The sequence below is a fragment of the Hemitrygon akajei genome, chromosome 2 (assembly GCF_048418815.1).
Source record: "Hemitrygon akajei chromosome 2, sHemAka1.3, whole genome shotgun sequence".
Classification (NCBI taxonomy): Eukaryota; Metazoa; Chordata; class Chondrichthyes; order Myliobatiformes; family Dasyatidae; genus Hemitrygon; species Hemitrygon akajei.
Window position 1 is genome coordinate 185,253,094 of NC_133125.1, and position 13,233 is coordinate 185,266,326.

The 13,233-nt window shown below is 43.4% G+C and overlaps 1 protein-coding gene across 1 annotated transcript in view; it reads left to right on the forward strand.

Annotated features, from left to right (window-relative positions):
- The first annotated feature begins 202 nt into the window (after window positions 1–202).
- The window catches only part of LOC140738425 (uncharacterized), a 124,013-nt gene continuing 110,982 nt past the window's right edge, over window positions 203–13,233 (forward strand). The window contains exons 1-3 of the mRNA XM_073065700.1: window positions 203–230; window positions 6,169–6,474; window positions 12,782–13,072. Coding sequence (XP_072921801.1) covers window positions 203–230; window positions 6,169–6,474; window positions 12,782–13,072 — 625 coding nt within the window. The remainder of the gene's footprint in view (window positions 231–6,168; window positions 6,475–12,781; window positions 13,073–13,233) is intronic.

Here is a 13,233-nt window from a genome sequence, read left to right on the forward strand (position 1 = left end):
GGTGGTAACTTTCTTGGGAAGTTGCATGATTACATCTTGAGTGTGTCTCTGCAGAGAGGGAAAGTGAAGGTCAAGTTTATTGTCATATGTACAAAAATAGATTAGCACAGGGGCAATGAAAAACTTGCAGTAAGAACATAAGAAATAGAAGCAGGAGTAGGCCATCTGGCCCGTCGAGCCTGCTCAGCCATTCAATAAGATCATGGCTGATCTGGCCATGGACATCCCAGGCAAGTGACATAAGCATCATTCACAAGTAAAGTGTAAGATAAACATGCTTTTTAACAGGGTGAACATAATTAGAACAGAAGAAAAGAACATTACAGGAAAAAGTCCATTTAGTGTTAGTTATAAAGTGACATTATTAAAAGATTAGAGGTCACTCATGAAAACTGGTGCACAGGAATTTCTTCTCACAGAAGGTAGTGATTCTCTGGAATACACTATCCCACAGAGTGCTGGAGACTGTATCATTTATGGTATTTAGAAAAGGAAGTAGATAATTTTCTGAATAATCAGAGAAATTGAGGAATATAAGGAAATGGCAGATGAGTCCTGGGGCATATCAGCTGTGGTTTAATTGAATGACGGCTTGTTTGAAGAGCTGACTTTACTTTTTTGTTTTGTAATTTTTTTTGTTGTAATGGTTGTTTTTTTTTCCGGTAAAAGTAGTTCAGTTTAATTGATGTTTATGTTAATGCTTCTGAGATGATCTGTGATGCTTCTGTTCATAATTCTATTTCTCATTGCACATGTCCGTACATTCACTTGTGTGCATGACAATAATGGGTGGGAATAAAGAGTGTGGATAAAGGTAAGAGAAATCAAAGGGCAGAGAACACCCCCCGGTAAACAAGATGGAATGGTGGAGCAGACTTGATGGGATGAATGGCCTCATTCTGCTCCTCTGTGTTATTCCAGGAAGTTCTCAGGGAACCAGCACATGCATGAAAACCACTTGTGTCTGTTGCCAGTTGCCACAGAGAACTTTCAAACAGAATCTCTGCCTTGTAGTGTGGTCACTTTTTCAGTGTTTGGAAAGGAGTCTGTGCTGACTTGGCTGAAATGAGGAGGAGCTTTGTGAAGTATTTAGCCTAGATAAGTTGGATAAATACAGGTGAAGAAGAGATGCTGGGAAATTAAGGTTGGTGATTGTAAATGGGTTGGAAAGTCAGTGGAGCAAGTGAACAGTTGAGGAGCAGAGGGCCATTCTCCAAGATCTCAAACTTGGTGACTGTAAAATATCCTTCTTTCTTTTGCACCATTCCTTACCCAAATTGATTGATTTCCTGTCAGATTTCTTTTTTTTGTAATTTATTTTTTTGTTGAAGTTCATCATCAAACAAACATTTCCATAAGATGTATTTCAGACATTGTACATTTATGTCATATAATTATATATATCACAAATCTCCACAAAGTATTTATCTGGGGTATACACTTATAGAAAAGAGTGGAAAGAAAAAAACAAGCAAAAGGAAAGAACTATGTACAAGTAGGGAGTGATCTTTATTTTAACAACATATTCATTAATTTGTGAGAATAAAATCAGGCCTATGGGGTGTTATGTCATTAAACCATTTTTCCCAGTATGAATCAAATTGTTCCAGCTTATGATTAACAGATGCTGTTATCTTCTCCATTTTGTAAATGTCCATTGTAATTTCCATCCATGTATTTAAAGTTGGGCTCACCTGTGATAACCATTTCCTAGTAAAGGTCTTTTTACCAGCCACCAACAGTATATTCATTAAATATTTATCTCTTTTCAACCATTCTTGAGGTATATATCCAAAATATATGGTCTTACTTTCTAAGGGTATTTCACATTTAAAGATGTCTTGTAGGGCATTGTGTATCCCCCTCCAATAGTTTTTGATAACAGGACAGTCCCAAAAAATATGATAATGATTTGCATTTTGATTTCTACAATTTCTCCAGCAAACAGGGAGGTTACTATCATAATGGGATTTCTGAGAGGGTGGAATAAAATATCTTATCAAGTTTTTCCATCCAAACTCCCTCCATTTCTGTGAACTGGTACACTTCCATTGATATCTCTATATTGTTGTCCATTCTTCCTCAGATGTAATTATCCCTCCTTCCTTCTCCCATTTTGTTTTAATGTATGAAGTCGAATGTGTTTTAAGATTTGACAACCCCTCATACATGCTTGAAATGATTCTACTACCATTATCTGAATTATATGCTTTTCTAGAGAGCTCTATCAAGCATGTATTTGCCTTGGTTACATTTTTAAGCGTCTTATTAACATATTGTTGCATCTGTAAATACCCATAAGACTACAGGGAATTAGGAAGGAAGTTGAAAAGCAGGAAGTTGAAAATACTACCTCAAGGGTAGTAATCTTGGGATTACTGCCTGTGCCACGCAACAGTGAGAATAGGAATAGAATGAGGTGGAGGATAAATGTGTGGTTGAGGGATTGGAGCAGGGGGCAGGGATTCAGTTTTCTGGGTCATTGAGACCTCTTTTGGGGCAGGTGTGACATGTACAAAAAGGACGGGTTGCACTTGAATCCCAGGGGGACCAATATCCTGGCGGGCAGGTTTGAATGAGCTGTTGGGGAGGGTTTAAACTAGTTTGGCAGGGTGTTGGGAATCAAAATGTGAGTGCAGGGATGATGGTAGAAGGACAAGGGCATGATGCTAAGAATTCTGAGTTGATAAGGAAGGACAGGCAGGGGACAGAACATAATTGTAGCCAGCTAAAGGGGTTGAAATGTTTCCATTTCAATGCTAGGAGTATTAGGAACAAGGAGGACGAACTTCGAGCATGGATTAGTATGTGGAACTACGATGTTGTGGCCGTTACTGAAACTTGGTTGGAGGAAGGGCAGGATTGGATGATGCAGGTCCCAGGGTTCAGGTGTTTTAAAAGGAATAGGATGGGAGGTAGAAAAGGGGTTGGGGGAGTGGCATTGCTGGTCAGGGATAGTATCACGGCTATAGAAAGGGAGGATGCTGCAGAAGGAGTGTCCACGGAGTCAGTCTGGGTGGAAGTCTTAAATAGGAAGGGGTCAATCACTGTGCTGGGAGTAATCTCTGAGCCCCCAAATAGCCCTTGAGACACCGAGGAGCAGATAAGCAGGCAGATTTTAGAATGGTGCTGGAAATACAGGGTTGTAGTTATGGGTGATTTCACCTTCCCTTCTATTGACTGGCACCTCCTGAGTACAAGGGGGATAAATGGGGCTGAATTTGTCAGGTGTGTTCAATAAGGATGTGGACCGGCTGATGAGAGGAGAGGCTACACTGGATCTAGTTCTGGATAATGAACCTGGTCAGGTGACAGACCTCTTGGTGGGGGAGCATTTTGGTGAGAGTGACCACAACTCCCTTAGCTTCAGCATAGCTATGGAAAGGGATAAAATCAGACGAAATGGTAAAGTGCTTAACTGGGAAAGGGTTAACTTTGAAGGGATGAGGCAGGAGCTAGCGAGAGTAAATTGGAAACAGATGTTCAAAGGGGAAAGCACAGAAGTAATTTGGGAGAAGTTTAGGGACCACTTGAGCTGGGTTCAGGATAGGGTTGTCCCACTGAGGCAAGGAAAAAATGGTAGGAAAAGGGAACCATGGCTGACGAAACATGTGAGGCAACTCGTCAAGAGGAAAAAGGAAGCATATGTTAGATATAAGAAGTAGGAAGGGCTTATGAGAAATATAAGGTAGCCAGGAAGGAGCTAAAGAAAGGACTTAGGAGAGCTCGAAAGGGGCATGAGAAGGCCTTGGCATGTAGGATTAAGGAGAAACCCAAGGCATTCTATGCGTATGTGAAGAATAGGAGGATGACGAGAACGAAGGTGGGACTGCTGAAGGATAAAGAGGGCAACATGTGCCTGGAAGCGGAGGAGGTTGGGGAGGTCCTAAATGAATACTTTGCTTCAGTATTCACAAGTGAAAAGGATCTTGATCTGGATGAGATCAAAGTAGAGCGGGCCTGTGTGCTGGACAATGTGGAGATTAAGGAAGAAGAAGTGCTGGATCTTCTTAAAAACATCAAGATTGATAAATCCCCAGGGCCGGATATGATACACCCCAGGTTGTTGTGGGAATTGAGAGAAGAGATTGCAGGAGCATTAGCAATGATCTTTGAATCCTCTTTTGCTGCAGGGGAAGTGCTGGAGGACTGGAGAATGGCAAATGTAGTTCCCCTGTTTAAAAAAGGTAATAGGGAGAAACCTGGGAATTATAGACCGGTGAGTCTTACATCGGTGGTATGCAAACCACTGGAAAGGATTCTTAAGGATAGGATCTATGAGCATTTGGAGAAGTACAGTCTACTCTTGGATAGTCAACATGGCTTTGGGAAAGGAAGATCGTGCCTCACGAGCCTGATTGAGTTTTTTGAAGAGGTAACAAAAGAAATTGATGAGGGTAGGGCAGTGGATGTGGTCTACACGGACTTTAGCAAAGCATTTGACAAGGTCCCTCATGAGATACTCATCCAGAAAGTCATGAGGCATGGGATGTGGAACCTTGGCTGTTTGGATAAAAAAATTGGCTTAAAGGAAGAAAGCAGAGGGTAGTTTTGGAAGTAAAGTATTCTGCCTGGAGGTCCGTGACTAGTGGAGTGCCTTAGGGATCTGTCCTGGGACCCCTGCTATTTGTGATTTTTGTAAATGACCTAGATGTAGAGACAGAAGAATGGGTGAGTAAGTTTGAAGGTGACACGAAGATTGGAGGAGTTGTGGATGGAGCTGTAGGTTGTTGAAGGTTACAAGAGGATATAGACAGGCTGCAGAGTTGGGCAGATAAATGGCAGATGGAGTTCAATCCGGACAAGTGTGAAGTAATGCATTTTGGAAGGACAAACCAGAAGACTGAATACAGGATTAATGGTCAGTTGCTTAAGAGTGTGGATGAACAAAGGGACTTTGGGGTTCAAATCCATACATCCCTCAATGTTGCTGCACAGTTTGATAGGGTAGTTAAGAAGGCCTATGGGATGATAGGCTTCATTAACAAGGGGATTGAGTTCAAGAGTAGAGAGGTCATGTTGCAACTCTACAAATCTCTGGTGAGACCGCACTTAGAGTTTTGTGTTCAATTCTGGTCACCTCATTATAGGAAGGATATGGAAGCTATGGAGAGGGTGCAGAGGAGATTTACCAGGATGTTGTACGGTTTGGAGAACAAGTCATATGAAGCATGGATAGCAGAGCTGGGACTTTTCTCTTTGGAGCGTAGAAGAATGAGAGGGGACTTGATAAAGGTCTACAAGATTATGAGAAGCATACATAGGGTGGATAGTGAGTACCTGTTTCCCAGGGCATCAATAGCAAACACCAGAGGGCATGTGTACAAAATTAAGGGAGGGAAGTTTAGGGGAGACATCAGAGGTAAGTTACATAGAGGGTTGTGAGTGCCTGGAATGACTTGCCAGGGATGGTGGTGAAGACTGAAACATTAGGGTTATTTAAGAGCCTCTTGGACAGGCACATGGATGAAAGAAAAATGGAGGGTTATGGGGTAGTGTGGGTTTAGTACTTTTTTTAAGGACTATATGGGTCAGCACAACATGGAGGGCTGAAGGGTCTGTACTGTGCTGTAGTGTTCTATGGTTCTCTGGTCTCTGGACTGTGGGAGGAAATCAGAGCACCTGGAAGAATTCCACGCAGTCACAGGAAGAATGTACAAATCCTCTGACAGACAGCGGCCAGAATTGAACCTGTGTCGCTGGTACTGTTAAGATTTTGTGAACCACAGCACTAGCATGCTGCCCCTACGTCAGTCAGGCAAAAAAATGAGTGAGGTAGTGTTCATGGGTTCAATGTCCATTCAGATATCTGATGGCAGAGGCGAAGAAACTGTTCCTGAATTGTTGAGTGTGTGCCTTCAAGCTCCCATACTCCTTTCCTGATGGTAGCAATAACAAGAAGGCATGTCCTGGATGATGGGGGTCCTTAACGACTGAGCTGAGCAGTGTGCTAAGCACTGTAGTCAAGAAACAACATCCTGACATAAGTATTAGTATTGTCCAGGTGATCAAGGCTGCAGATCAACTTGCCCTACACAGCTTGGTCTTGAAACTGAAGTAAATTGTCCAATAATATCTGTTCACGTAATATTTCTCCTGTGCTGTAGTTGTCTCACTTTCACCCACTCTACAGTTTAAATGATTATACTTTCTATTTATTTATTTCAGCTGAAAGGGAAGAAGTGGTTGGTGTTCTTGGTTCAACAGTTTTACTGGATCCTGAGATCACCATTGATTCCAGCAGTAATGAAATCCTTTGGACTTTCAAAGCCAGCAACAAAATCCATGATGTTATTTTGAAGCACATCTCAGGTGTCGCCACATTGGAACCAAGTGAACAGTTCAAAGGCCGTTTACAATTCAACGCTTTGAGTGGTGCACTGACGATAAGCAGATTAAATGCACATGACCAAGGAAATTACACCTTCACTGTTGATGGGAAAGAGTTGAAAATAATGAAATTGCTTGTTATTGGTAAGAAGTTTCAGATATTTGTGATGTGTGTGATTTATTAATGGCAGAATCTGCTGTAGAAACTATGATCTGTGATTTTCATTTCCATCAAAGTCTAAGTAAGATAATCTCTGTTGTGACTCATCAACTGAGTCATCGGAGAGACGTTGAAGCTGGTGATATAAAAACAGCAGAATTTCTGCAGAGAATCTGATTCTCCTCTCATCACACACAGTCTTACATTTTTTAAACAGAAATGCAACTATAGATGAATAACCACAATTTCAATTGCTGTAATTACCTACCAACCTCTAACATTTTGAATACTTTAAGAATTTGTAGAGTTACATATTTTCAATAGTAGTATATCCCAGCCAGTAGAATCCTTTTCAGACTCTGGTGCCTGGGCTGAAAGCTTCTGAGCACAAACTCCAGACACTCAAAATACATCTCTTTTGTTAAAATGCTGAAGGATGGTTCTCTGAATACAGAACTGGCCAGAATATTAACTAACAAAACAGACCTGTCCTGAGAAACATAGAAACTAGGTGCAGGATAGACCGTTCGGCCCTTCGAGCCTGCACCGCCATTCAGTATGATCATGGCTGATCATCCAACTCAGAACCCTGTACCTGCTTTCTCTCCATACCCCCTGATCCCTTTAGCCACTAGTGCCATATCTAACTTCCTCTTAAATATAGCCAATGAACCAGCCTCAGCTGTTTCCTGTGGCAGAGAATTCCACAGATTCACCACTCTCTGTGTGAAGAAGTTTCTCCTCATCTCGGTCCTAAAGGGCTTCCCCTTTATCCTTAAACTGTGACCCCTCATTCTGGACTTCCCCAACATCAGAAACAATCTTCCTACATCTAGCCTATCCAATCCCTATAGAATTTTATACGTTTCAATAAGATCCCCCCTCAATCTTCTAAATCCTAGTGAGTATAAACCTAGTCGATCCAGTCTTTCTTCATATGAAAGTCCTGCCATCCCAGGAATCAATCTGGTGAACCTACTTTGTACTCCCTCTATGGCAAGAATGTCTTTCCTCAGATTAGGGGACCAAAACTGCACACAATACTCTAGGTGTGCTTTGTAGAACTGTAGTAGAACCTCCCTGCTCCTGTACTCAAATCCTTTTGCTATGAATGCCAACATACCATTTGCCTTTTTCACCGCCTGCTGTACCTGCATGCCCACCTTCAATGACTGGTGTACAATGACACCCAGGTCTCGTTGCACCTCCACTTTTCCTCATCGGCCACCATTCAGATAATAATCTGTTTTCCTGTTCTTGCAACCAAAGTTGATAACCTCACATTTATCCACATTAAAATGCATCTGCCATGAATTTGCCCACTCACCTAACCTATCCAAGTCACCCTGCATCCTCTTAGCATCTTCCTCACAGCTAACACTACCGCCCAGCTTCATGTCATCCGCAAACTTGGAGATGCTGCATTTAATTCCCTCGTCTAAATCATTAATATATATTGTAAACAACTGGGTTCCCAGCACTGAGCCTTGCGGTACCCCACTAGTCACTACCTGCCATTCTGAGCTATGCATCATGACAGGGATACACTTTAACATTGTGGTAATGCAGACAATGGTTTCTAAACTACTTTCCTGATCACATCTTGAGATCTTAAATGGCGACCAATCAACATGAGCGTTCATGTATTGTCTTTCCCTGGTGCAGAAACAGAATGTCCCAAAAGCTCCAAAACCTGGGCCTCAGAACCTATCTCTGCAACTGGATTCTTGACTTTCTCACTGGGAGACCAGTCACCGTGGATCAGATGTAACATCTCCACCTTACTGACAATCAACACCAGCACCCTTCGAAGACTGCATGCTTAACCCACTACTCTACTCTCTCCACACCACCTCTGTTTGGCTAGGCACTGCTCAAGCTCCATCTGTAAATTTGCAGGTGACACAACAAATGTTGGCAGAATTTGAGATGATGACTAGGTAGCGTACAAGATTGAGATAGGTTAACTGGTTGAATGGTGTGACAACAACAATCTTACACTCAACATAGGACAGACCAAGGAATTGATTGTGGACTTCAGGAAGGCAAAATCAAGGGAGATCAAGCCCAGTCCTCATCAAGGGATCAGCTGTGGAATGGGTAAGCAGTTTCAAGTTCCTGTGTGTCAACACCACTGAAGATCTGTCCTGGCCCTACATATTGATGCAATTACAAAGGGGCACAACAGCAGCTATCTTTCTTTATGAGTTTGTGGAGTCTTGGTATGTCATCAAAGTCTGACGCAAATTTCTACAAATGTATGTGGAGAGCATTTTAAATGGTTGCATCACCTTCTGGTATGGAGGGGCCCAGGATCAGAAAAAGCAGCAGAATGTTGGAAACTCAGCCAGCTTCATCATGGGCACCAACTCAGTATCAACGACACCTTAAAAGGAGAAAGCTAAAGAAAAGTATAAGAATGGAGAGCCCCTGATGCCCTCCCCACAGTTCATCAAATCATACTTTAATTTATTTACTGAGGATATCATTTCACAGCTTTAATAATGGTATCCATCATTAAGGAGTCCCATCATCCAAGTCATGCCCTCTTCTCATTGCTACCATCAAGGAGGAGGTACAGGAGTCTGAAGACACACACTCAGCATTTCAGGAACAGCTTCTTCCCCTTTGGCATTACATTTATCAATGGACAATGAACCTATGAAGTCATTCTCACTTTATTTTGCTCTCTTTTTGCACTATTTATTTAATTTATTTTGGAGCCAATAAGAGTTTAACTTGCTGAGTAGAAGTGGATTGTCATCCTGATTGGAAAAACATCTTAACACCTCTTTCCAGCAATCAACGCCCAGTTAGAACGTCTGCACCTACCAGGGCCTTGAGGCAAAGGATATCTATTGTGTCCAAGACTTCACTGGTAATGATTTTCCTGTCGTCACATTCCAGTCCACAGTGGGATGGCAGAAGTTGCTGCAGGATTTCCGAGAGAAGGGGGATGAGGCACCGTTGTCACTGAACTTCAATTGTGAAAGTTTTCACCTTCCTTGCCCATTATGTCGAGGGCCAGGAAACTGTGTGGACATGAAAGATGTGTTTGGGATCTGGACAAGCAACTGACAGGTGAAGGTCAAGATTAGGATGGATGTGAATGGCTCCATCATCCACCCTCTCTCAGCCTTCACCATTGGAGGGAACCATAGTTAAATAGCGAAGCTGGTCAACCAAGGCTGTGCTGTAACAGTAACAAGTCTGGTCATGTCACAGCCCAAAGCAGTGCAGTGATCTGGAAGGCCACCAGACAAGAAGGCCACCAGACTAAGGGCTGCCAGGAGGTAAAATGCTATAATCTATGTGGAAAGGCAGGCCACCTCAGTGAAGTCAGACCAAAACATGCTGGTACTAAGGCACAGGTAATAAAACTGGGAGCTGTCACTGCAAATGCCCAGACAAATTTCATTGTGCCCAGCACCAGCACAGACGAATGAGGAGTCCGTGGAGGAGAGGAGGGAAGAGGGACAAGAAGAAGAATAGCAGATGTGACGAGGAAGAAATCTCAGAAGACATCATCCAAAAGACAATGGGTTGCTGACAATAAAAAGAATGGGATGGAAAGGGCAGGGAAGCAAACGGATACCAATGATCTCTCTGACGCAGGATGAAATAAGTGCAGGAAATCAGTGACCAGGCAGAGGAAGCACCAAACAGGAGAGGAAAAGGCAGAAAGTGGAACCATGGATGAGGAAGGAATTCTGCTGACCACTCACCAGACCCGGGACACTGAGGGTAGCACACAGACCATAAGCCCCCGGCTCCAAGAGAGTGGGAGTAACACAGTGCCTTGGAAACACCAGTTCTGGGAGCTGTACAATAACTTCTGACTCCCAGGCTCAGCAGATTTGGAGCCATCACCCCTCCCCTCCAGCTCCAGGAGTCCAGGAGCAGACCAATGTCCAGCACACCACAGCTCAGAGAGGTAGAGGGTGTGGGTTGACCAGTGTAGGATGGTGGAAAGTGAGCAGTGACTGCCTTACCCACAGGCACAGCACCAGCATTGTCACACTGGTAGGAGGATCATCCTCAGTTCCTGAGCCCACAGTGTGGCAACTCACCAAGTCCATGGGCGTGACAGCTCAGGCTGAGTGACCTGGACATGAAATGTGATTCAAGAACTAATCATAGATGTAAAATTGGCATTATTGAATGTGATCAATGTAAAGAGAATCATGTGATGCGTCAACACCTTACAATAACTGGTTAAATTCAAGGCCGATATGACTTTTTATACAGGAGTGTGGGCTAACATATTCTGCAACTACCAGAGTTGGTTGTGATGGTGGCCCCATGGTCTGTCGGTGTGGTTGGGGGCAACAATTGTCATCCTTCTGGCTGGGAATTCTGTTACAGGGTGACAACTTCTCAATCACCCAAGTCAGAGAGGTGGTTGGGGTGTGGCTCCTTGTGGCATACATAATGTACTGAAACACTCTGCTCTGGTTAATTAACACGTACACCTCACCTGTGCGGAGCGAGCGGCTGGCCATCCTCGAGCCGCACCCACCACTGCCGGTGACGTCACAGCTGGTCATTCTGGTTGGTGACATCATCGATGCAGCTGGTAGTGCCGACAACAGGCTGGACAGCACCTCCAGATTCCTGATGGAAACAGTTAAAATAGACAAGCTGCTCAATGCCTTCAGCACCCCTTCAGAAGGATGGACTGGTTTACTGACTGAGTTGTACTCCGCTACGTGGGACTGATGGGCCCAAACCTGCTGGGAGTGTACAATGCAATACTTCCAGCTGGCAGCATGTCAGACTCCATGAGGAAGGGCATCATTCCTCTCATACAAGCAAAAGGGGCAAAGGGATGACATCAGAAACTTCCTCAGGAGTTGGCAAAGATTTGGCATCACATCTAAAACTCTGACAAACCACTGTAGATGTGTGGTGGAGGGAATATTGACTGGTTGTGTCACAGTCTGGTATGGAAACACCAAAGGCTTTGAATGGAAAACCCTCCAGAAAGTATCGGACATGGTCCAGTCCATCGTCACTGATAAAGCCCTCCCAGCCATTGAGCATATCTACACTGAGTGCTGTACAGAAAGTAGCATTCATCATCAGGGACTCCCGCCACCCAGGTTGTGCCCTCTTCTCACTGCTGTCATCAGGAGGAATTACAGGAGCCTCAGGACTCACACCACCAGGTTCAGGAATAATTATTACCCCTCAGCCATCACCAGGCTCTTGAAACAAAGGGGATGATGTCACTCACCTTCACTTGCCCCATCATTGTAATGTTCCCACAACCAATGGACTCGCTTTCAAGGACTGTTCATCTCATGTTCTTGATATTTATTGCTTATTTATTACTATTATTATTTTTGTAGTTGCACAGTTTGTTGTCTTTTGCACATTGGATGGGGGTGGTCATTCTTTGATTCATTTGTGTTTCTTGTAGTTACTGTGAATGCCCACAAGAAAATAGATCTTATTTTTGTATATAGTTCCATATGTGTACTTTGATAATAAATTTACATTGTATTTTGAACTTTGAATAATTGTTTGGAATGGACTGACATGGTAAAAAATAAAAATTGAGGCTTGGGGACGACACTCCCTTTTGATATCTGGGAAGAACCTGGTCAGCAAGTGTGAGGTTCTCTCAGAGCAGCCGTAGTTGGTGCAAGTGTTGCCCATGGCCCGCTCCTCCAGCTTGAGAATCACCCGAGCTGTTTTCAGGTTCATCTGGGGGTCCGAGATGGAGTGGGTCAGATGCAGATCACAATGCACAAATCCCTGTACAACGGGAGCAAAAGTGTACCCAATGTGTCCCTCACCCTGATGACCAACTTCATGTGTGGCTGTATCAGACTGTGTGTGGAACCTAAATACGTGGGCACCAGGTACCACTACGTGCTGAGGTTCTGCCTGTCCCCTGTGTTGCCAAGGTGTTGAAACAGAGAGAGGTTTCTGAAAAGGGGATGAATGAACCCCAGAGGAATCTGAAGGTGAGGCAATTCAACTTTCTGAGAGATGGAGAAAAGAGAAATTTGAAGCCAGTGAATTGCCAGTTTTGGAGCCAGTGTAGATCAGAAGCACCAGGATCTGGCTTGTTTGGGTACAGTGTGAGAGTGTCGGATCAGTCAAAGTTGATGAGGGGTTTGAGGTGGGAGGTTGGACCAGAAAGAATTTTCACAGAGTGGCACAAGAGTGTCACAATATCTATTCAGTAGTATTTTCTCATTTGCTGTAGTTTCACAAAGCTCTCTGTTTAAGTGTTTCACAGCCACCACATTTTAAATAAGTACAAATATTTTTTATTAACAGATAAAGTTAAAGAAGAGGTTGGTCTCCTTGGCTCATCAGTTTTACTGGATCCTGAACTCAAAGTTGATCCCAGCAAGAGTGAAATAATTTGGACCTTCATCAGCAGAAGCATTTTGCATCATGTCCCAGGTCACAGCTTAGTGGAACCGAGTGACCAGTTCAAGTTTCGTCTGCACTTTAATACTTCTAATGGTGCTCTGACTGTGAATGGAGCAGAACATGGTGACCAAGGAGATTACACCTTCATTGTGGATGGACAAGAACTGAGAATAATTCAACTGCGCCTCCTTGGTAGGTAGCTTCATGTTTCATAGAATGTAGAGCAGTACAACACAGTTCAGCCCATTTGGCCCACAATGTTATGCTGACCTTTAAACCTATTCCAAGATAAATCTAACCCTTCCCTCCCATGTAGACATCCATTTTTCTTTCATCCGTGTGTTTATTCATGA